Consider the following 26,005-nt stretch of genomic DNA (forward strand, 5'->3'; position numbering starts at 1 on the left):
TCAAAATATTTTGCAGTCATTTTGGGGCATTTTTCAGAAATGAATCATCTTTATTGTCACATTACAGTTTTACAATTAAAAAAAAAAAAAAAAAAAACTCAAATTTAAAATGTGTGTAATAAAGCTCTATTATGCACATTGCACTCTGGTCCAGAGACTGACGGATATGCATGATGCAAACGGCGGCGCCTCCGGGTCCGGGAGGAAGAAGCGTCATCTCGCGACATCATACCTGAGCGACGGCCGAATAGGGCAGCTGACTGACTGACTGTTGCTCTGTGTTGTTTCCACCTGAGGACGAGGAGAGAGAGAGGGACAAGAAGAAGAGAAGCAGCTGTCCGTGTGAGACACCGTCTATCTTTATTTCTATCTATGACAGTTGACATGTCGTTGTTCCACGTCTGAGTTAGTGTCCGCAGGTACTGCTGCTTTTATGAGAGGACGGAACTGTTGCATGTAGTAGGCCTTGTTGTTGCGCTCTTGACCGATGTCTGTGTCCTACACTACAACAGCCAAGCAACCAGCCGTTTGATAAGCTAAGAGCTAATGTTGTTAGCCCTACCGAGAGGCTTGAACAGTAGTCAAGCTACCGAGCAGTGAGGCGACACAGTTTTCTGCCCCACGAAGGGAGGCATAGCCCCTTTCGGGACCCTTGGGACGTAGGTACAGAAATTCAGAAAGGGTAACCATGGGTTAGGGTTAGGGGCCAGGCTAGATGACAGCAGTGTGTGAGACTGCGAGAGCCAAGACAACACACCGACAACCTGTTTGCTAACGTTGGATTAGCATTATGGCTAACGTTACTTCCTTAGCAGTGAAATGTCAGACTGATGTCGTGTAATTTTCTATACACAGACAGGTAGGCCGCTGTTTACGACCTTTATGTCTGTCTGACTGCCTGTCTTTCTTGGTGATTTTGGTGGAGTGGACACATGACCACAGACAGCCCTTAGTGCTTTTTGTGTTGTCCTTTTTAGCAACATTGTATAATCGTACCACTAGTATTTGCAAACTGTTTAATAAAGTATGCATTCATCAATCAAATGACGACCAGCCACTTTTAGGTCTCAGATTTAAAAAATAATAATAAAAAAGTATCAGATGCACTGCATGTGAAACAATCTGCGAGTAAGACTCGTTAAATGTATAGGGCCAGTGCATATGGAGGAGTTTCACTCAGGTTATTCTGGTTGCCATTTTTCTGCCTACCAGTAGGCTAGTAGGCTATAGTAGTAGACTGCTAGGATTATCCAGCCTCACTGTGGAGACATAAACCATTGTATGGTTTGGGTTAGCCCTCCAAGCAGGACCCAATGCTACTGAAGTTTCTGACTTTTTGACACACAGAGCATTGCGTCCTGTTGCAGCAGTACCATGCCACCTGGTACGCAGACATTCATAAAACATAAACAACATGGATAACGCCTGTCCGCGCTCTTTGACGAAATTTTTCCGTGTGAGGGTTTCTGAATATGTGAAGTATAAGTACCCATACATGCCGCTGCGAATATCTCCTGTGGCGCGGAAGCCGTTTGACCGATTTGGTCGCTTTGATTCTTCTCTTCCTTCCTTGTTTATTGACACCTCATTGTACCGCCTATCTGGCTAGCTAGTGGCGCTATAGCTATGACAGAGCAGATCAGAGGCAGGGACGTAGCCGCACAAGCCAACCGCACACCGGGAGGCGGTACAATAAACGGTAAACAAACAAGAAGAAATAAAGCGACCAAATCGGTCAAACAAAGATTAAAAATACTTAACGGCTTCCGCGCCACAGGAGATATTCGCAGCGGAATGTATAGGTACTTAAAGTTCACGAATTTAGAATAACTCAAAGAAAAAAAGGCCGTCAAACGCCGCAGATACGGTCTTAGAGAGAATATGAATGTCCGCGTTCCAGAATTCCCATACGAAAATATAGTTATGACCAGGGACCCTACATAAAACTAATCAAAATTTCAGAAAAGCTTTATGGAGGGTCCCGAAAGGGGCTAGGTTTGGTGTCAGATGACAAAATGACAACCTTGATCCACAACAGTAATGGGTCTGCCCTGTTTGTTTTTGAGTGGTGCAACCACTCCAAGGAACAGCAATGTCCGTGTTAAGTAGTACCAGTAGGGGCAAAAGTTGTGCTGTTGTGCCAGAAACAGAGAGAGAGAGAGAGATAGTGCTGCACTGTTGCCTGCTAATGAGAGAGAGAGAGGGGGGGGGGGGGGGGGGGGGGTGCACCACCCAGTTCACACAGGTGGGATTTTTATACTCTTAACTTGTCCATTCCCCCGCGGCCATCAGAATTATGGTTCCATTGTAGCCTTGCAAAATACACACTGTATGGTTTCTTTGATTTGGGTGTCGGCTGACAAAAAAAAAACAACCTTCAGCAACATTCCCAAACACATGTATGCTCTGCTCTCTAACTGTCCTCAAACGAGCATGACAGTGTAATCAAAATAATAATGGTCAGATCGCATACAGACAGATTATTTATTTACTGCGGAGAGAACACATGTTTGACTGATCACTCGTGGTGTTTTCCCCTCTCTGGTTCCATACGGATATGTCCACATGTCTTCTCGTCAAGTAAGATGTAAACATTGAGAACTGTTTCGACGTGAGGGGAGGGGAGGCGGCTATCAGATCAGAACACCCGAACATTTCCGCGAATAATAATACCACCGTCGATCCAGAGCCATAGAGTAGAAGAGTTGTGACATGTCAAAGATAGTAGAGAGATGGAAGATCACTGCAGTGACAGTGTACACACCAGCGTCACTGACAAGCAAATTTACGAACTACAGACAAGGCAGCCAAGTAGCCTAGCAAAGGCTAGCATCCTACTAGCCTACATGTAGGCAGCAAGATGGCGCCCAAATAAGCCAAAATCCTACCGAACGTGTCACTATTCTGACACACCTGAGGGTCAACATGCTGTAGTTTGAATACAAGTATTTGTTTTCCAATTGTTTGCTTCGTGTTGGATGGGAAGTGGGGAGTTGTCTGTCTGGCTTGTATCAATTGGTAACACTAGCCCTTACCCGTTGTGAGATATTCCCCCCCCCCCCTTGTGGCCGTGGGGGGTACTGCGCCCGGGTGCGTTTGTAATTGACTAATATGTGTCAAATCGAAAAAAGGGCTTCGTTACGCCCTCCATATTAATATGGTCAATGCCTGTGTGAAAAGTGGGAGTGATTGGTGCAGGCAGTAAGGAGCTACGGCGGTGTTTCTGACACACACACACACACACACACAGTTAGAATTATAGTATGATGATGATGGTAACGTCAGACTGTAGATAGGCTCCCTGCTGACAAGAATTGAACATAATCCATGCTAGCAGAAAAAGCATGTTGAATTGTGGGTCTAATCGAAATGGTATATTTAAATTATTTCACTGTATGTTTGCACTTAGCCTAAGATTTATCTTATCGATTCTAACATTTTCAATATACTAGAGTGAGTCTAAGTGGTCAATGGGGTTTCGGTCATAGTAGAGAGAGCGTGAAACCCCATTGCCTCAAACTAAGTAATTCTGAACATGTACAATTGAAAATCTAAGGTGCTTACCCTGTTGCCCCACCTGTTATGTCCGATTATTCTCTGGGAATACGAGACTGCTCGTCCTAATTCCAACTCGCCCCAAACGGCGAAGAACGGTCGCCCCAAAGCCCAGCGAAGTTGCCCCCAAAATTCCGGAAAAGTTGGCCCCAAAAGTCTGGACAAGGTAACAGCAGAGAGAGAGCGATTTTTACATGTGCTTTTAAACAGAGAGAGAGAGAGAGAGAGAGAGATTTTCACATGTAGCCTACTTTTAAACTGAGAGAGAGGGATATCTTACCTGTACTATATTTTTACCTGTATTTTGAGATTTTTCCTGTACTTTTAGAGAGAGAGAGAGAGAGAGAAAGAAAGGAGGAAGTAAAGTGTCTAGCTATAGTGAGAGCGGAGGGGGCCCAAGGGGGCGTCATCAGTCTCTTTAGTTTGAGTGTGCTGGGTCGTTACTAGTACTACAACTAGAACAACAACAACAGATCAACTGTAGGAATGTAACTATTTATTTGAGTGGGACAGGTCAAGTTAATATATACAGATGCCACTTTAAAAAAAAGTTGAACAAAAAATATATATACAACGCTTCTTCAATACTACTACTTGACATAACACAGGACAAAAAAATAAAATGAAATAGAGTTACATACATAGAAACATAAGGGCAGAGAGCAATGTCCACAGCTCAGTCTAGTCCTGGCCAAAATCCTGATTGTTATCACTCCATTCAACCAGGATCACTGGAACTATCTAAAGTTGCGTTCATGATTTGAGTCATTTTCAAAAATCCACCTGTTGGTGGCGCTGTAACAGGCCAATGTGAAAAGGGTGGGATATATTCCTCAGCCTAGTAGGAAAGTCTGTGAAAGATTTCACGTAAATTGCACGCTGCGTTCATGATTACCGAGATATCCACGCTTTGGGGGCGAGCTATCCACGGCTTTGGGGCGAGCCGTCTTCACTTTTCGAAATTCCGGGGCGACCGTTCTTCACTTTTGGTTTTTGTTGCTAATGTGTTTTGCTCCCTGTCGCAGGGAGGATGTCTTTGAATGACGAGGGCTATGTGGTGAGGATCAGAGGACTGCCCTGGTCCTGCACTCAGGAAGAGGTGGCCAGCTTCTTCTCTGGTTAGAACACACACCCACCTACACTAGTGTCAACTTAGCTTACAAAATTTCAAACAAATAGTTGGAGCTGCCAGGACGTACTGTACTTACACTGTATGATCTTCTCTCAAATCGAGTACTGTTTCACAAATTGGTCTTGCACAGGTGTGACTTGTTTTATCAAATGGCACCGTAGGCTGCCAATGACGAGTATACTCATTTTATACTGTTTTATATTGATTAAGGTTGAGATCGTGCTATATTGGCGTCTCTGTGTCTAGGCGGTGGTTCGTCAGGGTTCCCCCTCATTGACTTGAACGGTGGCCGAGATCTTGACACCCTTTTATCCCAGATTCCGATTCTAATCAAAACAAGCTTTATTTGCGTGCCTCAAGCTAAAATGTTAAGAATGGAAGGGCAGGGGTGTAATAATGAATTAATACATGGCAAGCAGTGTGTTGTTAAGAGAGCCAAAAAGGTATGAGATTGAAACATTTAACATCTTTATTTGTATTCACATTTTACAAGAAATTTCTTGAACACAAACAATAGTGGTTGCTCAAACTTGAGAAAACTCTACAACAAGTGCTTCAGGATACAGATCACGGGTACAGAAAGCATCGCCTTCTCAATAGGCGACTGCCAATTATTGCAGACACTGAACAGAATTTTGCCGATGCCTTAGCTCTCGACTTGGGCATGCCTGTAATCTGCAGGCCCCTCACGACTGATTAGTGGACATTACCGAAGCTTCCACACACACACACACACACACACACACACACACACACACACACACACACACACAATGTATTTTAATGATGAGGCCTAACCCATATGTTTTGTGTGTTTTGTGCAGACTGTGACATCGTGGGAAACGTAAACGGCGTATGTTTCACCTTCTCTAAAGAGGGCCGGCCCAGTGGAGAGGCCTTTGTTGAGCTGAAAACAGCAGAAGACTTCAAGAATGCCATCTCCAAGGACCGCAAATATATGGGACATCGATACATAGAAGGTATTTATCATGATTATCAAACTTGCCTTTGAGGCTTTAGTGAGAAATGAGTAGGAAATGGAATGGATAATGTTTTCCTTATTCTATAATTGTGTCTGTATAACGTGAAACAAAATATGTATAATGTTTGAATCAAATTAGCTTTATTCTATTTCAGTTGGACAACTCACGAATAGATTTACCAATATATATTACAGAATGAGTAACAAGTGTGCATATGATATTTTACTTGGCGTTCGTCTCTGCTGGATTTTCTCCCTGCTCGGCACGATTAAGCACCAACATAAAACATTGAGAGCAGGCAGATAGATATACAATAAAACCCCATGGGGAGCATAAATAACAGAGCCCACCGGTAGTGCTGGGGTGGAGGTGGGAGAAAACGTCACATACAACCAAGGACTGTCTAAAGAGGACGAGACGTGAAGACCGTACGGGCGACGCCATGTTGCTCCATGGTGCTCCATGGAAGGAAAGAAACATGCGCAATGGCAATATGCAGCCAACACTTCCGCGTTCAGCTTTCTTGGTCTCAACTGCGCATGTTTCTTTCCTTCCATGGAGCAGAGGAAGGCAGGAAGAGCATGCATAGTGAGCTTAAGTAGCCCGCCCAATTGGTCAGGTGACTGCCACATCGGCGAATGACGTGTGGGACTTGCACACACTTATACACCCACACAGTAATGCAGCATGTTAACTCCCTCGAGTACGTCTGACTGAACTAACTCCGCAGGCTACGTCTCATTTCTTATAACGTGTAATTCATTTTGTATTTCTCAATCGGATAAAAACAGGAATGACAACACGAAAAACACGGATGCTTGTTGTCACTTGTCCTTTATTTACCAACGTATTGGTACACTCTTAGGGCCGATTCATATTTTACCGCTGTTTCGGAGCTGTAGTGCCGAAATGATTTCGGCTCGTCAGAAATTTTCAGTAGCACCGAAGAGCCGACTTTAGGACGGTACCTGCCCCCCCGAACCGCAAATGACGTCAAATTATAGGCTCTACAGCGCCGAACCGACTTTTATTCGGCTCTAAAATAGGAGTATGAATCAGCCCTTACACTCTTATCTCCGCCCAGAAACTACGGTAGAGTGTAAACTTGTAAAAACATAATGTTTGGACGTGTGTGTGAGTGCGTGACTCTGCATTCATATCAAACATCAAGAGAATTTACAAGCTGCAAGTTGTTCTGTGCAAATTACATTCCATTAATGTTTTGTTTGTGAGAGTGAGCTTGTTTTAGCTTCTTTGTTGATTTGTGTGTGTTGGATAGGGCTGACCCAGTCGACTTACTACAGAGCTTGAGGTTGACGTAATCTTTCTGCATACATGTTAGTGTGATTCTCTGCTTTGGCCCGTTGGGTAAAGTAATTGATAAGAGTTCAGTTGTCCAGCACCATAATAACCTCATAACCAAACCAGAAGGTGCTTGTGGTAGTCTGGTCTGCCCAAGTCAGCATATTATTTGTGACCATCAGCCTAAAACCCAACATCAGTAGAGAGTAGACAGTAGAGTTTAAAAATAGGAAATCATCCAAAAAGAACGTACTGTAAGTTGACTGAAGAGAGAACTAGATGTACTATCTTGTCTCCTGACCACACAAACACAGCCAAAGGGAGGCACAAAGATGGCATGCTATCAGCAGGTAATGATTAACACATACAGTAGATCCACCAGGCTTGACAGATAGAAAAAGCTTGGGTAAAAGCTTATTATGACAGTCCGGACAGAAGAACATTAAAGATTAAATGTAAGAGTGCAAAAAATATGCTAGTGGGTTTGGCAATATCTTTTAATCACGATTATTTCAAACTTTTGCCTCAAGTACGATTAATTATTTAATGAACAATTATTGCATTTATTGCACTTTTTCTTTTGTCAGGCTGGTTAACAAAAATAATATCCATTGGCGACCACGCCGACCAGTTAATATTGTTTAACCTGTGTTAGTTTGGCTCATCCATCCCTACTAGCTAATGGTATCCTTGATGCCAGTTAACAATGCCCACTGCCGCCAATTTCAGTCGACAAAGGAATTGCTCAGTCTATTGTAGGAGCTATTAATTTATGTTTTGTTGTCGTTTGATATTTTAAAGTACCTTGTGTAGACACTTGGTGGCGGGCACAAAAGGTTGTTATACTAGTATCAAAGATTATTAATTTATAAAGATGGGCGAACTTCATTGGAGCCACTAGAGGCAAAATGGTACACAAAGCCTACAAATGGTCTCCTAAATAAAGTAGGCGTGCTTTGCTTCTCCCCTGACCTCCACACCACCCTCCCCTCTCCCAGGCTGACAACAACACTGACAACGTCATGTGGATGAGCATTGAGAGCATTATATGGCAAATGTCATGATTCCCATTTCCCAAATCAGCCCCATCAACCAAGAGTCTAAGACAGTTATAGAAAATGATATTATTAAGCATTGGAACACACATTTTATGTAGCTATTTTCCATTTATTTCACATTATAATATTCACATATTCTCAGCTTAAATATGTTGTCCAATTGCAGATGGACAGAGAGACTCTTCCGGACTCCTCAACTATCGCGAGAGTTTGTTGCTGGGATAAAGAAAGGTCGATAACAAAGTAGATTTTCTCCTGATTTGTCTTGCTAAAAGAAGCCATTTTAGTATGACTATCTTGGAAACCCTCAAATATTGTGTGCCTTGTGTTGATTGGGTCCAGTATTTAGTTCAGTGACCATGGAGTTAAGGAATGAATCATAAGTTGTGTTCACGTTCATTCTCCCATTGGAAATGAATAGACTCCAACATTCTTCCGGTCTCCTAATAATGTTACCGCCCACCTCATGCAAGTAATGCAAAGTTGGCCCCTCTTGCTATTGGCCTCTTGGCTAGCTCTCTTGACACAGAGAGCACAGGTGCAGTAATTAGCGTGGGCACAGGCCGAGGGGAGCACACATTGGGCTTACCAGACACAGACAAAACAGACAGACACTAAACGACAAACCCGGAGAGAGAGACTACAAAGGTTCAGTGAGTGATGTTATTTTTTTCTGTATAAAGTGCAGTACTTCAATAAGTTAAGTACCGGTACTGAATAATCGATTGGACATATTTTGGAGGATCACTACCTTTCCTGTGTGGACATTGGATTTTGTTGAAAATTGCCGTTTACAGGCAGCATTCGTGTTAAGAGGATTTGGTTTTAAACTGTGAGATGAAATAAAGAAGGTACAGAATCAATACTTGTATCCTTCAAACCACCAGTGCTCATGCAAGGGAATAATATAAAAGGAATGTTAAAAGTTATGACCAGAAAGGCATAGGTCCAGGTATTTTTTTAAAGGCTTTTCTTTAATCATAACCTTACCTTTTTAAAAATATATATTATTATTAATGTTCAAATATCGTTTTGTGTGTGTGTACATGCATGTTTCTGACTGAATCAGTGTTCAAGTCGAACCGCAGTGAGATGGACTGGGTGCTGAAGCGCAGTGGTCCTGCCGACTATGACGGCTGCAGTGGCTGCATGCTGAGACTCAGAGGCCTGCCCTTTGGCTGCAGTAAGGAAGAGATCGTACAATTCTTCTCAGGTACGCACACTTTGTTTTTTTGCAATCTTTCTCCAGTATAAACAGGCACGCACACCATATATCCAATGTTAACCACTATTTACATTTGTTATGAGTTAATTGAGGATTGTTTCGTACATCACGGTAAGGGTGTGTCAAATAACACAGAGCAGCAATTACAGTCACGTATCTTTACACAGAAGATGTGTTTGTCCACATCAGCTATTTATTAGCAGTTAAACGGCTAAATATTCCCCTTACGCACAAGATCGGTATAGGCCGATCGTGAGAAAAAGAAGCGGTGATCAGGGTCGGTCCCAAAAAACCTGATCGGAGCACCTCTAAAACTATCCATGATGTTAGATTATTTGTTTAAAATGTCTATCTTTATTCTTTAGGCACTTGTGGAAAGTGTGTTGTTTTTTTTATGTCCTTTCAAATCACTGACCACCCAGCAGGGTTCCTGACTCTTATCCATCTTTTTCATGTGATGTGCAAATAATATGGTCTTGGAAATTTCTACGTACAGTAGGTCATGGAGATGTTTTGAAAGAATTGGAATATAACTTTTTTTTTTAAAGAGTAGGAACCCTGGCTCTGTTGTCAATGTTAACTGTATTATTATAACTATGCTACTATGTTTAATAGTATCTATCAATAATCCATATCGTGTATATTGCCTCAACATGCTTTTTAACCCATTTAGGCCTGACCTCAAAATTTTAAAGAAATATTCTAAATCCTCCAGTTTTCTGAAATAAATATTTTCACGATTTTTCAAAAATAGCAGACCTACAAGCTCGTAGAGCGCCACTCGGTAGCGTGCTATGAACTTGTAGATCTGCTATTTTTCAATAGCTAAATTATAACATGTTTAAAACACCAAAAGGGGTTCCCACCCAAAATGGGTTAATGTATCAAGGCCATAAGACGTAACATGTTTGTTGTTCATATGTTCACTTAGTTTACGTTTACCATGTTGTTTATTATGTCATTGTCATGATTTCTTAAAAATGATCTTGCTATCTTTGGCATTATGCCATCTTATTGTTTAGCTTGTTATTCTGACCTAGACCAAGGGTACTAATTGAATGGGGAATTTAGGAGGGCATTGCTTGGGTTGGGTGGGGCCGGGTCACGAGGGAGTGGTCCCAGGACACTGATCTGGGTTCAGCTAGGCTACTGTATGTGTTTCTGCTGCCTGAAAGGGCAGCCATTTTCAGATGGAAGTTCTTGACTGGTGATGAGGTTTTGGTAATGTTGTAATGAGAATAAGCATTAGTGAGTTCAGACCCTGAAGGTTATGGTTCTACTACCACAATAAAGGCATCGTTACCTTCCATTTGAGTTTTGTGTTCTTCATGCATTATTAATTATTAATGCATGGAACACTGGTGCTCATTTCCATGACAACATTAATATGTTAGCCAAAGAAGACCACTGACCAACCAGGACGTGTTCTTTCTGTCCATTCTGACTATGGCTGATGCTGACTCCAGACCAGTGTTTATTTCTGGCACCACTTCCCCACTTGGTACCTTTGCAACTATAACTGCTAGATGGCCCCTTTTAATCCAGTTTAATTAGTTAACACCGATCTTATTTGTTAGCTGCTGTTTTATTTAATTTTATATATATATTGCTATTCTAAGTTCCAGTGAGGTGTTCAGTGGGTGTTGTTCTACCTACCTACCTACCTACCTATCTATGTTATTTGTGTGCTTGGGTTGAAGGGTTGAGAATCGTGCCAAATGGGATTACTCTGCCAGTGGACTACCAGGGGAGGAGCACAGGGGAAGCCTTCGTGCAGTTTGCCTCAAAGGAGATAGCAGAAAAGGCTCTGGGGAAACACAAGGAAAGAATAGGGCACAGGTGGGACAGAGGGGAAAGGGTTGGGTTGGTTTATATTATAGTAAGTGTGTGGGTCACATTGTATTATGGTGAAATTGACAGGATGGGTTCTTAATGAATATTTATTGTTAAATTAATTGCAATAATTATAAGTACTATGTTATTGTACTGTACATTACTGAATGGGAGGGTAATATTCTAGTGTCTATACTAAAACTATTAGTGGGATGTGTAATTATATGGATTTCATTAATTATAACTACATTTGATAACATATTGGGGGGGAGGAGTCATGAATCTCACCTCTTTTGATTAAAGGTTGTTAAAGATTGTATTGATTACTGTGATATCATGGGCTGTTTTTATTTGGCATACATTCTATGGGCACTATTTAATGGGCTGGGGGTAACTATATGGGTCTAATGGGTAGTTTTATGGGTATCCTTCGGTGTTTCTCTACTGTTTATGTAACAGATAAGTCACTGGGAGTAAGTATAGAAATGCAGTAGTTCTTTTTCATCTTTTTCTAGAGGCATGCTGTGCTGCCATATATAAGGGCATTATAATTAATTTCAGACACAAGCCCTCTAAGGAGGCATTTGACTAAGATGTAGTCAGTTACAGCTGGATCGGTATAGATGTAGTAAGGAATCCTCCACTACAATGTAAGCAGAGAGCCACTCATAAAAGTGTTTGGTCAGGTTTATACTAGGAACTGTTCTTAGTATAACAGTACAACACTACAGTATATCATGGTGAGAATAGTAGGCTACAGATATCTGATAAAAGGTGCAATTAAGTTACCAGTTAAAAGTAACCAATGGGGCAATACTGTGGAGTGACTTAACTGTTTGTCATGGCCCAGAATTCTTAAGCCATTCAGACCATTAGGTTAGTTAGTGCAAGTTAGTCCTGTGTCTGTAGGATATACTGTATATAAGTCAGTTACCTGCTGTAGTCCTGCTGTAGGAAATCATTTAGGCTGTATGTCCTGTGTCTGCTTATGTTCTTTTTGTATAAACTCAAATATCTGTGTATATACCATGACCCTTAAAGGACCACTTCACCACTTTTCAACCTATCTTCATATAATAGGTCCTCACTAATAATCTTGATAAAATTGCACAATATTCTTCTACTCTGTCTGTCTCATAGGAGGGCTGTGGGCAGTTTACAAAAATGTTTAGATTTGCATTATCGTGAGAACGATGGCTTCCATTTTAGCATTGCAACTTTTCAGAACTAGAAAGCCTGCAGTTTCTATTAGCTTGTATTCCCCGTCGATGATGTCACTGGAGGATGGTTTCTGAACTGCCCACAGACCTCCTATGAGACACAGACTGAAAATATATATATTTTTTCATGATTATTAGTGAGGACCTATTATATGAAGATAGGTTGAAAAGTGGTGAAGTGGTCCTTTAACTATTTCAACTATCATAACCCTTTTTGCTGCCTTCTTTACCCCCCATGCACATCTCCCACTCCAGGTACATAGAGATTTTTAAGAGCAGTCGTAATGAGATCAGGGCGTACTATGAGCTGCCCCGGCGTGGAGTCGGGGGCCAGGGCCAGGGCCAGGGCCAGAGGCCTGGGCCCTATGATAGACCCATGATGGGTGGTCCCAGGGGAGGCTTCTTTGGTCCGGGACCTGGCCGAGGGGGGCCTCTGTTGGACACCATGAGGAGCGGAGGAGGATATGGAACTGGTAAGAAACTAACTTAAAGTTATATAATCTGTGCCGTCTGCTTCAAATAACTTAATTGACATTGGCTGCGGTTACATGCACAAAATGTATTCAGAATGAATTAATTCATTCCGAACAGAGATTCATACCCAAATGTTTACTGTACATGGAACCTGAATAAAAGTATTCCTATTCCTCAATTGTTTACATGACCAAAGCGTTCATTCGGAATATAACTTTGGACTATAGAGATGACCAACCCATAACCGATATCCGTTAAGAAATGAATAACCGACAAACCCTAACGGCTATTAACTGATAAAATATAAAAAGATATATTTTGAAGCGCGACTTCCACCCAAAAGTAGATTTTCCCATTCCATCCGGAATGGGATATTCTATTCCAATTGAGGTGTTTACATGAGCATTTTCATTTTGATGACTGGAATTATTTAATTAATTCTGAATGAATGTTGTGCATGTAAACGCAGCCTCTGAGTCGACCAGTCAGTGTGCAACCTGACATCAGGGTCAAACGTTCCCCATGTGCAACTTAGCAAGCTAAAACTCAATATGTAATGAGCAGATTATCATGCAACTTGGAAGGACATTCATGCTCCCCGTAGTTTCTGTGATTCAGACCATCTGTTACTGGAGCTGACGATGTAAGCCAGCGGTTCACAAACCTTTTTGGCTGTGCACCCCCTGTTACCTCCCGACCAAGCTGACGCACCCCCCCACATGGAAACATAAATTGCATAAGCTATATAGAGATTTAATATGAACCTGAATATGGCATAATATATGCAGCATAGGCTATATTCTGCATATACTTGTCACATATTGGCATAATATGTTAATACATAAAAAATAAAACCATAGCACCACCATTAGCCTTTTCATGTCGCGCACCCCTTAGAAGTTGCTCGCGCACCACAAGGGGTCCACGCACCACAGTTTAGGAACCACTGACAGACATTGGATCTGACTGTGTGAGACTAGTTATCTCCAACCTAAGTTTCTGATTGGATGATAACCTGAATTTGGTGACCCCCAATCCCTTTGCTTTAATGCTACCTGTAGGTAACTCTTTCACTCACTTTAAAGGCACTTTGTATCTGTTTGCTTGTGGTACTTTATTTAAAAAGCTTTTGCTAATGGGATTGCTTTAATATGCGAGAGCCCTTATTATTTGCTTATATTGTTTTGACTACATTTCTCCTTTTGTCTTGTTGCCATTGGCGTCTAGGAGGTTACGGTTGCTTAGACAACTACAATGGCTTTAACAATTATTGTTTCGGCAACGCCATGTTTGATGATCGAGTGAGAGGCGACAGGGGAAGCAGAGGTGAGCTCCATATCAATTTACCTACAAAACGCTCGCACACTATTGACTGGTTTTAAAACGATTTGTTTGTGCTCTAAAAAAGTGTGTGCGTAGTGCGTGTGTGTGCAGGGATTGCAAGCCATGGCTACGGCGGGACAAGTGATAGCGGTTCAGGATTCCACAGTGGGCACTTTGTCCATATGAGGGGACTGCCATTCCGTTCCACAGAAGGAGACATTGCTAAAGTAAGAACACTCATATACTAATGCAAGATAATAATTGTTGCTGCAACTTAACCAATGTTGATGCAGCTGTTTATAGCTGTTGTCCATAGTCCTTAATAAAATAAAATCTACCGTATATTCTAATTTAATTCTTTACATTTAATTTGAACTTCGATGTTTATCAGGAACACTTCCTTAAATTGCATTCTGTTTGTGTGCAACTAGTATGGGTGTAATATTTATTTATTCTCTATTTTGCATTTACAGGAAGTAATTAAAAATCTTATTTTACCTAGGATGGTCATTTGATTGGACAATTTCACCCAAACAAACCCCCATAAAACATTTAAAAATTCTATTCTATTTATGCATGTTGAGTATTCATATTATTGTGTAGTTTGTCAGTTGAACAAATACAATCAACTAGACTTGCAGCGGTTCCCAAACCTTTCGGGCTGTGCTCCCCCTGTTACCTTCAAACCTAGCTGACCTAGAACCCCCTAGACGGAAAGGAAATATATGAACATATTTCTTTATATGCAACATCACATATGTCATGTGACATATTCGGATTTGGCTGCCTGCATATGTCTCTGCATATGTGTACACACACACACACACACACACACACACACACACTATACGAGACAATAATATAATATTTCAAATCCACATTTATGGCATATATGCAGGATATATTCAGCGTATACTTGCCAAGTTGCCATGCCATATATTAGCATATGTTCATATATTTAAAATGACAACATAGCACCACTATTAGCCTTTTCATGTCACAGAGGGCGCTCGCGCACCACAGGGGGTGCACGCACGCACTACACTTTGGGAACCCCTGAACTGGAGAGTTGGTTTTGCACATGTCCCATGAGAATGTTGGTTGTGTCTGTCTGTCTGTCTGTGTGTACATGCACGTCTGTGTTGTAGTTCTTCTCCCCCCTGAATCCGTTGAGGGTTCATATTGACGTGGCGCCCAACGGCAAGTCAACTGGAGAAGCAGACGTGGAGTTCCGTTCACATGAAGATGCTGTTGCAGCCATGTCAAAGGATAAAAATCACATGCGTAAGTCTATCGTTAGTCTATAGTTTATCCTCTCCTCTCTATGATGCTAAAGTCATCACCACAAATAGTACCATGTAGGGCTGGGCTATTTACCAGAAATATTGAAACCGATATTTAGATCCAATAACCGACTTATAACTAAATAATAAGTCTGTTAATGGGATATATATTTTCGTATACATCAACATATCGACACACCATTTTTAAGTCGATTAGTCTGATGCTCAGGGAGAACAACATCACACAGAGACTGCTGGTGTCCTTTTATCGGTGCTCCATAGAGAGCATTCTAACATACAGTACTGTATATGCGTGTGGTACACCAGCTGCACAGCGGCTCAGAGGAAAAAGCTCCAGAGGGTCATTAACACGGCACAAAAGATCGTTAGCTGCCCTCTTCCCACACTGGAGGACCTACACAGGTCCTGCTGTCTCAAAAAAACATTATGAAGGACACTTAAACAGTACACAGTACTTGTGTACTGTGCAATATATGTCATGTGCAATAGGGATTTGTGCAATAACATGAATTATGGTTATGGGTGTGTTCTTGTTTTATTCGTTTTTATATTCTTAGTTTTATGATGCCCTGATCGGCACTTTTAATTTCGTTGTTCTTGTTACAATGACAATAAAGTTCTATCTAACCCTGCATTATACTTCATTGTACAATGGTACCATACATAAAAATCTAAATAGCCAATCTACAAGCTCACGTGGCGTAGCAGAGCTGCTATTATCGGTTTATTAACATAAATAAAAATGTGTTCATTAATCGTAATCGAGGCAAAAGGTTTCAGCCCTAGTACCATGACCACTTGCTGTATAGAATACAGTCCCCAATATTTATGTCCTCGTTCATGCTTTAATAGTTTAACTAGCTGACCTATTCAGTGTCTTCCCATAATCTTTCACTATACATTCCCCCACAGAAACGAGCACATTAGTAGTACTTCACAACAAAGTTACATTTTTATGCATCACCGAGGATATAAACACTATAACCCCCACATTTCCATTGTGGTCCTCTGGACATAGAAACACAGGCTACAGATTGAATTGATTGATAAGATTAGATTATCCCTGCCTTTGATGGTAATGACGTGGTTTTTATATTGAGATTTATGTTTAACATGGATGGAAATGGCATACTAAAGCAATATGCCACATTTTATAATGGCTGAGAGGCGTGATGTCAGACATGCAACGTAGTCGAGTGCATCCTGCCCTCTCAGACATAACATACAAGGTAACCTCGGTAACAAGGACCTCGCGTGGCTTATTGCTTTTCTAAAACGGTTACAAACATGGCAATATTAAAATCATAAAACTATTCCTATTCACTGGAGAAAAGTAGTTAAAGCCACTTCCTTGTTTACTCGGCCAGTCCATTCTGGCTTTGTTGTGTCAACAACGAACACATTGAGAAACAAAACTTGTGTGTTAGGTCAATCTCATGGTAACTAACATTATTCAAATTAGAAATGAATACTTTTTTAAATCCAGATTTAGCTCATATAATATGAATATGAACATCACATCAATCAACTAGCATAGCTACTTAGCTAAGCGACTGAGACATTGCGAGGGTCATCGGCTGTGTTTATGGGGGAATAGGAGGCGCTTGCTGTCTTTACAAGACCGCCCGGAGCCACTCATTCACAGTCCTATGGGCGCGGGTGGTGCGTCGAAGCCTGCACGGCCAGGGTTTGTAAGGAAATCAAGCGCTTGTCTTCCCTAGTTCAGCTACAGATATGCTCGATCACTGTAACACCTGGGATTGATATAAACTGATTTAAGGTGTCGACTATCGTGAGATTTACTACGCGTTCTAATCAGAAACCAGCCAAGTATTGGGACTAACCGTTTTAGAAATGACATTTTGCTGGTTGTTGTTAGGAAGGTCTTATGTGGTGTGCCTAAGGTGAAATTGATACAGGAGCTTCATGCTGTTGCTTTGATCTTTGTCCTCTCCACAGAGCACCGCTACATTGAGCTGTTTCTCAACTCCACATCCAGCGGAGCTGGTGAGATGAGTAAGTTATCAACCGTTTACTTTTGATCTGTACTGTTGTTATTTGGAGTTAACAGAAATTGTATCAAATACAATTTGACTAATTGAATAATATTTCAGGGATCATGTAGATCTATTTATAATAATGTGCTATTGAGATCCTCACCTGTTTTTGGATGCAGAGAATCTACAAAACTATTGATTCCAAAATGTTTTTTTTGTTTGAATAATAATAATAATAAATATTATTATTATTAATAATAATCATCTATATTAGAGACCGATGTATGGGTCATTTTTGGTGCCGATGCTGTCATCAAACATGATTGTGTTTTTTATCATCAGTAACGTACCGTACACTTTGTCTTTTAGAATGTAGGAACTGCCATTTTACTACCCAGTAGAGGTAGCATATAACACAAGTAACTGCTTGGCAGCGTTGCATTGCGCTGCAGATGTGCAAATCAAACGGTGGCTAAACGCGACGTTTGCTCAACAGCAGCATATAGATTAATAAATGTGACAAAATACAGTTCTATCCCAAGCCAACATTATAATATCCACCAAGTAATCGAAATGAATTACTGGAAACAAATTCAAAGTTTAGGCTATCATTAGGGATGGATCTCGTTAATTTTTATTGACATTATAATATTGAACACCAACACTAAATAGTGAAATGAAAAGACGAGAAAGAATTGTGGGGAGAAAAGTAGTAAACTGAAAGTATTTCTCTGTCAGTCAGACAGAGGTAGCTTCTAGCCTATATTCTATATTAACTGCTGAAATTGAGCAAGCAAAAACTGACGTTGACAGTGTACGAACAAATCCTGGTTTTCTACATCACCCAGCTATTATTGCAAGTTTTACTGTAGGGCCTACATCTCTACCAGGGCTTCTTAGCCTACAGTGTGGGCTAAGAAGCCCTGGTAGAAATGTCCATCATTTATTTGTCAAGTGTAATCATGCTTTTTCAAAACACCCCAGGTCGTGGTGGTGGTGGTGGTTACTATGGTAACTCAGGAGGAGGTGGAGGCTCGCGGGGCAATGGACTGCGAGGTGCATTCTGAGGATGTCGTCACCCTGTTTCAACCCATCCTGACGTTTGTGTCACGTTTCTTAAAGGCCTCATTTATTCCTCAAGCTGCTCAGAGCATGAGTGCTGATGTGGGAGTCATGAATCATGATACTGAACCTTACCCTTAGATATTATACCAGACCACAAAACAAAGAACTTATTCTTATCAGAGTACAGAACAGTACAGAACAGAATCACGAGTACAAACTATGTGTTTCTGCATTGAAAATAAATTGTGATGCTTACAGGTAACCGATGTTGTAGGCTAGAGCTTGGTATCAGTAATTTGGTAGAATCCAATTAGAACCCTAATTGTTTTCAAAGAAGAGATAGTCTGAATTATTTAGTATAAATACTAAATATAAATATATTTAGTATAAATTAGACTTCTGTGTCCCAGATTTCTTCCCTGTTAAAATGTGTTTGAGTGTAGTACTAATACTTTATTTAAGCCACAACACACACAATGCACAATGCAGCAAAACAATCATTTAAAGAAGTACTGTACGTAGCCATGTATTTGATTACTTATTTGGCTAGAATTATACTTTTGTGATGACTGCTGTGCGCTTAAGAGATTTATCAACTGTGTTATAATGGCACGTGTTAATATTTTTAATTTTAAGAATAATTACTTTGAAGCAGCAGATGCAACACTGACTGAGGCACACTTTCACGGCAGGCAGAAATTCATTCAGAAAGAAAATAGGATGTCCGCACACCGTTTCTTGAGCTCCCAATACGTTTATTTAGATGAGAAGAATCAACGTTTCGAACCTTTCAAGTCTGGAACCTGGAAGGGTCGAAACGTTGATTCTTCCTACCTTCTTTCGGTATGTATATTTTTGTTCAGCACCCATCCCTTTTGGATTTTTATCTCAGGCAGAAATTCATTGACACTGGTACTCTCATGCAACAGAATTGGCTTACTGTGACCTGAAATTGTTACAGAAAATAAGGGCTTGCGTTATATGAAGTATGTGATGCTTCGTTGGCTTATGCCTGATTTAGACCCAAGTCACATCATGTTGTGAGCTTTTAGTTTGGCTGTTATCGATGTTGGACACCAAGTTACTGGTTACCAAGTATGAATCAGGTAATTTGAGGAGGATTGCAGCAGCAATCAGCAAAGCCAAAGTCCAAGGTGATTTCTCAAATTTAAAGTTAAACTGTTTTACTTTGTGGTTTAGACTTTGTTTTATTATTTGGGTTTACATATTTGTTGTTTTATCTGATGTCACAGATTTCAACCGTGGGAAGTTTGCATATGTCTAGCTTGCTTCAGTTAAATTACTTTTGAATGCAAAATGGCTAAGAGAAAATAATCTGTCTCTGATTTGATCATTAGATTGGCATGCTCTGAAATGCTGGGTAAATGGGTGCCAGTGTGTTTATATGAATGTTTTCACATGTTCATTAAAAAAAAGCTGAATATTATTTTCCACTCAAAGAGTGGAAATAAACATATATATATTTGAGCTGTGAAATAGCTTAAGCAGCTGTTGTACATTTTGCCTAATAAATTTTATATTTAATTCTCTGTCTGTATCCCTGGCTCTCTGTTACATTGCCTTTAGATTTACATTGTTTTAAAAGCATCTGTCCTGTTTTCTTCAGAGGACAGTACATGCATATATATTAACCTTAAAATCTTTTTGAAACAACGTCGACACGAGTGCCTCGGCTTGGCTCTTTGCAAAAAACATGGGATTAGGCTAAAGTGAAGATGAATTATAAAATGGTACAATACCCTTCCGTTCCTCGGTTCCTCTACAAATAACGCACAGATATGATTGCAATTGAATTAACTGTCTACCATAAAGAACATAAAAGCAGGCTAAAAAGGCAGCCAGAACATTTAGCTGATATTCTTTAAAAAAAATATATAAAATAAAATAAAACATAAAAATTTGTTTTAAATAAATATATTTAGCTGGTATTCTTATTAAATTATTCTTATTAAACTTTCATTGTCTACATGTTGACGTAAATACATGACTACTACAGTAGTCATGACACCTGCTGGCAAAAAAACGCCAATGCAGGGTTTTACAGACCATCCCCTTAATACTTCTCAGGAAACGTGGACATGTTTGCCTGAAAATGAATCTTTGAAATGTTTCATAGTTTTTGAAATATAGTCCTTTCAAATTTGAGAAAATTATAATGGGGATGGGGGTCAATGGCAGAATGTGGCATGCACCTTATAAAACACTTAAACCTAGAAACTCCATTCACACATATTGTTCATCAGCGGAAGTGGTTCAGGGGTAGAGTGACCGGATGAAACGGCAAGGTTCCCAGTTCGAACCTGGGTCCCCCCAGAGTTAGTGTCGAAGTGTCCTTGAGCAAGACTCTGAACCCCTAATTGCTCTGTGTTGGTTGGTGCCTTGCATGGTTTCCTCCGGCATCGGTGTGTGAATGTGTGAATGTAATGTCTCTGTAAATCTCTGTAAAGTGCCTTGGATATATAAATGCACCATTTTATACATTTCTCAAATTTGAAAGCACTATATTTCTAAAACTATGAAACATTTCAAAGATTCCTTTTCAGGCAAACATGTCCCCCGTAAGATGAACCTAAATAGGTTTGAATGGGGTTTCTAGGTGTAAGTATGTAGGACTAGTAGCATGCCAAAGTTTGTGCTATTGCCATTGTAATAACAACCTGCCGGAGAAAAACCAAGACATGTACTTCCTGACCTTTCTGATATTATTGTCAAGAGGTGAATCAGTATTAATTTAATATCATTCAAAGATGAAGAAGCCTATGTTTGTTTAGCCTAACAGTTTAGTCTCAGGGATAGGTCACTGCCACAGGTGAATCAATCATGACTTGCATACAGGAAATGAGGAAATATTAACTTTAAATATTGCACTGACAGGTATGAAGGAGAAAAGTGTAAAGACCGCTTTCATGGAGAAGTTGTTGCATATTTTCAAGGAAGCCATGTGTACAAGGTAGGGCGTACGGATTTTTTTTTTTCATCCTCGTTTTTCATCATTTTTGACCATGGGCTATAACCCATACCGTACGGCATACTATAGCACGCCGTTTTTCATCATTTTTGAGGATTTGAAAAAAATGGGGAAAAAAAATACATGGGTTATAGCCATAGGTCACGACAAGTAGAACCCGGAAGTGGCTGACGTCACGACTTAAATACACAATACAGAGCCTGATCTGTGGTCGGGCCGGGGCGTATTGTTCAGCTAAACGGCCCTAAACAGCTCCCAATGCATTCTCTATGGTAGTGGAAATTCACTACGGGCGCAGTACCCTTTCCGGCCGCAACGTGGGTGCGGACGGGCCGTGGCGCTGTCCTAAACTTCGCTACGGATGTGATATATGTCTAGCCACAGAGTGGGTGCGGACGGGCCGTGGCGCTGTCCTAAATTTCGCTACCGATGTAATATAGGTCTGGCCACAGAGTGGGTGCGGACGGGCCGTGGCGCTGTCCTAAATTTCGCTACGGATGTAATATAATGTCTGGCCACAGAGAGTGGGTGTGGATGGGCCGTGGTGCTGTTCTGAATGTCACTGCAGAATGACTGTTCTCTCGTTTCTGAGTTCCTGTGTTATGCCGAATGATACTTTTTTTTCTGCTTTTTTATCCGTGACTGGCCGTGGTCGGCAGTTGGCAGGTTCAAGTCCCATGTCATGACATCAAGGTGCTGGAGGACCATCGGGAGACGGTGCTCTCTCCCCCTGTTTCCTGAAAAGTAACAGTCGGGGGTTATGTTTGAAAGAACCCTGTCCACCTAACATTTTACAGATAAGAATTAGGTCAAACGTTTACAAATAAAATTGCAATGCATTTTGGCCCATCTGACAGAATAGTCTGTGTATTTGCATACTGGGCCCCGATTATAATCGTCGACAATGGCAATGTCATTTTTCTTGACTTTTGACAATGAAAAAACTACACTATAGTATATTTGTTTAATAATCGTCGACGATTTCAAAAACCAATATGAAAATGATGAAAAAACGACATATTATAGTTCATGGTTTTGGCCCATCATCTGACAGAATAGGTTGTGTATTTGCATACTGGGCCCTGATTGGTGGCCCAAAACTTGGTTGGAAAGTCCCTCTTTTATGTCTGGCTTCCAGGCCAGTTGGAAAAGGGCACACTGAGAGGTGGTAAGAGTATGTTAAATTGGACATTTTCATGGTAAATGGTTAGCTGGACAGGGTTCTTTCAGACATAAGCCCCAACCGTTACATCTCAGGAAACAGGGGGAGAGAGCACCGTCTCCCGATGGTCCTCCAGCACCTTGATGTCATGACATGGGACTTGAACCTGCCAACTGCCTGTAGCAGAGGCAACGGGCCAAGCGCTCCACACCATTACGCCAACGCACCTTTGGGCATTCAGCACATGTCTCCTGGTGCTTTTGAGTTTTTATTTTTTATTCAAGCCTTGAAAAGTTCAAATTACTGCAGCATTGAGCTGTAGGATGAACAGGACTTGAACATGGAATGTCTGTACTGAAAGCCTGATGATTAGACCACTGCACCATCAGTCAGACACTCTCAGGCAAAGTCTCCTGGTAATTTTGAAGTGATCTTTTGTATGTTAGCCTTCAGTTAGTAAAGTTTAAATAACACAGAATCATATTAATCAGATGTTTCTTAGCGCTGTTGAGGTCTTCTTTTATATGATAGTGTAACAGCCGGGAATCGAACCCTGGTCTCCCACGTGGAAAGCCAACATCTTAACCACTGCGACAATTAGAGTTTTGAGGTCATCAGGCTGAGGCTGTGAGCCACTGCTATACAATAAAAAAAATAAAATAAACGATGGGCTATAACCCATGTTTTGTTTTCATTTTTTTCGAATCCTCAAAAATGATGAAAAACGGCGTGCTATAGTATGCCGTACTGTATGGGCTATAGCCCATGGTAAAAAATGATGAAAAACGAGGATAACTTTTTTTTCAAAAATTTAAAGAAACGATGGGCTATAACCCATGTTTATTTTTTTCTTCATTTTTTTCAAATCCTCAAAAATGATGAAAAACGGCGTGCTATAGTATGCCGTACGGTATGGGCTATAGCCCATGGTCAAAAATTATGAAAAACGAGGATAACTTTTTTTTCAAAAATTCAAAAAACGATGGGCTATAACCAATGTTCTTTTTTTCTTCGTTTTTTTAAAATCCTCAAAAATGATGAAAAACGGCGTGCTATAGTATGCCGTACGGTATGGGCTAAAGCCCATGGTCAAAAATGATGAAAAACGAGGTTAAAAAAATAATTCAAAAAACCATGGGCTATAACCCATGTTTTGTTTTTTTCATTTTTTTTTTCAAATCCTCAAAAATGATGAAAAACGGCGTGCTATAGTATGCCGTACGGTATGGGCTATTAGACGAGCGTCTAAAAAGGGGATAAAAAACGTCAAAAAATAGACGTGTTTTAGACGTCTATTTTTAGACGTTTCTTAGATGTCTATTTTTAGACGTTTTTTATCCCATTTTTAGACGCACGTCTAATATTCCAAATGGCTGGTTAAATATAAGTTCCCGATTATACCTTACATGCCAGTGTGGCTCAAAAGATAAATCTGAGGTTCGTAATCCAAAGGTTACTGGTTCAAAACTCCATCAAAACTAATACTCAACCAATGCTGCAGTAATTTGAACTTTTCAAGGCTTGAATAAAAAATAAAAACTCAAAACTCAAAAGCACCAGGAGACATGTGCTGAATGCCCAAAGGTGTGTTGGCGTAATGGTGTGGAGCGCTTGACCCGTTGCCTCTGCTACAGGCAGTTGGCAGGTTCAAGTCCCATGTCATGACATCAAGGTGCTGGAGGACCATCGGGAGACGGTGCTCTCTCCCCCTGTTTCCTGAAAAGTAACAGTCGGGGGTTATGTTTGAAAGAACCCTGTCCACCTAACATTTTACAGATAAGAATTAGGTCAAACGTTTACAAATAAAATTGCAATGCATTTTGGCCCATCTGACAGAATAGTCTGTGTATTTGCATACTGGGCCCCGATTATAATCGTCGACAATGGCAATGTCATTTTTCTTGACTTTTGACAATGAAAAAACTACACTATAGTATATTTGTTTAATAATCGTCGCAAAAACCATGAACTATAGTTCATGATTTTCGCAACGATTTCAAAAACCAATATGAAAATGATGAAAAAACGACATATTATAGTTCATGGTTTTGGCCCATCATCTGACAGAATAGGTTGTGTATTTGCATACTGGGCCCTGATTGGTGGCCCAAAACTTGGTTGGAAAGTCCCTCTTTTATGTCTGGCTTCCAGGCCAGTTGGAAAAGGGCACACTGAGAGGTGGTAAGAGTATGTTAAATTGGACATTTTCATGGTAAATGGTTAGCTGGACAGGGTTCTTTCAGACATAAGCCCCAACCGTTACATCTCAGGAAACAGGGGGAGAGAGCACCGTCTCCCGATGGTCCTCCAGCACCTTGATGTCATGACATGGGACTTGAACCTGCCAACTGCCTGTAGCAGAGGCAACGGGCCAAGCGCTCCACACCATTACGCCAACGCACCTTTGGGCATTCAGCACATGTCTCCTGGTGCTTTTGAGTTTTTATTTTTTATTCAAGCCTTGAAAAGTTCAAATTACTGCAGCATTGAGCTGTAGGATGAACAGGACTTGAACATGGAATGTCTGTACTGAAAGCCTGATGATTAGACCACTGCACCATCAGTCAGACACTCTCAGGCAAAGTCTCCTGGTAATTTTGAAGTGATCTTTTGTTTGTTAGCCTTCAGTTAGTAAAGTTTAAATAACACAGAATCATATTAATCAGATGTTTCTTAGCGCTGTTGAGGTCTTCTTTTATATGATAGTGTAACAGCCGGGAATCGAACCCTGGTCTCCCACGTGGAAAGCCAACATCTTAACCACTGCGACAATTAGAGTTTTGAGGTCATCAGGCTGAGGCTGTGAGCCACTGCTATACAATAAAAAAAATAAAAAAACGATGGGCTATAACCCATGTTTTGTTTTCATTTTTTTCGAATCCTCAAAAATGATGAAAAACGGCGTGCTATAGTATGCCGTACGGTATGGGCTATAGCCCATGGTAAAAAATGATGAAAAACGAGGATAACTTTTTTTTCAAAAATTTAAAAAAACGATGGGCTATAACCCATGTTTATTTTTTTCTTCATTTTTTTCAAATCCTCAAAAATGATGAAAAACGGCGTGCTATAGTATGCCGTACGGTATGGGCTATAGCCCATGGTCAAAAATTATGAAAAACGAGGTTAAAAAAATATTTCAAAATTTCAAAAAACGATGGGCTATAACCCATGTTTTGTTTTTTAATTTTTTTTTTTAAATCCTCAAAAATGATGAAAAACGGCGTGCTATAGTATGCCGTACGGTATGGGCTATTAGACGAGCGTCTAAAAAGGGGATAAAAAACGTCTAAAAATAGACGTCTAAAACACGTCTAAAAATAGACGTGTTTTAGACGTCTATTTTTAGATGTCTATTTTTAGACGTTTTTTATCCCATTTTT

General features: G+C 40.6%; 1 protein-coding gene across 3 annotated transcripts; it reads left to right on the forward strand.

Annotated features, from left to right (window-relative positions):
• Positions 1 to 240: 240 nt before the first annotated feature.
• On the forward strand, positions 241 to 20,021 carry hnrnph3 (heterogeneous nuclear ribonucleoprotein H3 (2H9)). 3 transcript variants are annotated; one of them, XM_083759922.1, is made up of 11 exons: positions 241 to 342; positions 4,581 to 4,673; positions 5,512 to 5,667; positions 9,100 to 9,243; positions 10,956 to 11,094; positions 12,564 to 12,781; positions 14,010 to 14,108; positions 14,202 to 14,332; positions 15,254 to 15,389; positions 17,369 to 17,425; positions 18,391 to 20,021. In XM_083759922.1, the coding sequence occupies exons 2-11, from the start codon at positions 4,586 to 4,588 to the stop codon at positions 18,471 to 18,473; spliced, it is 1,251 nt and encodes a 416-aa protein (XP_083616048.1). In that variant the 5' UTR covers positions 241 to 342; positions 4,581 to 4,585; the 3' UTR covers positions 18,474 to 20,021. The 3 variants fall into 3 exon arrangements, with proteins under 3 accessions (XP_083616048.1, XP_083616049.1, XP_083616050.1); XM_083759923.1 differs by having other exon boundaries at positions 273 to 419; XM_083759924.1 differs by having other exon boundaries at positions 274 to 336.
• Positions 20,022 to 26,005: the final 5,984 nt, after the last annotated feature.

This window comes from Protomyctophum parallelum (genome assembly GCF_964188405.1).
Source record: "Protomyctophum parallelum genome assembly, chromosome: 2".
Classification (NCBI taxonomy): domain Eukaryota; kingdom Metazoa; phylum Chordata; class Actinopteri; order Myctophiformes; family Myctophidae; genus Protomyctophum; species Protomyctophum parallelum.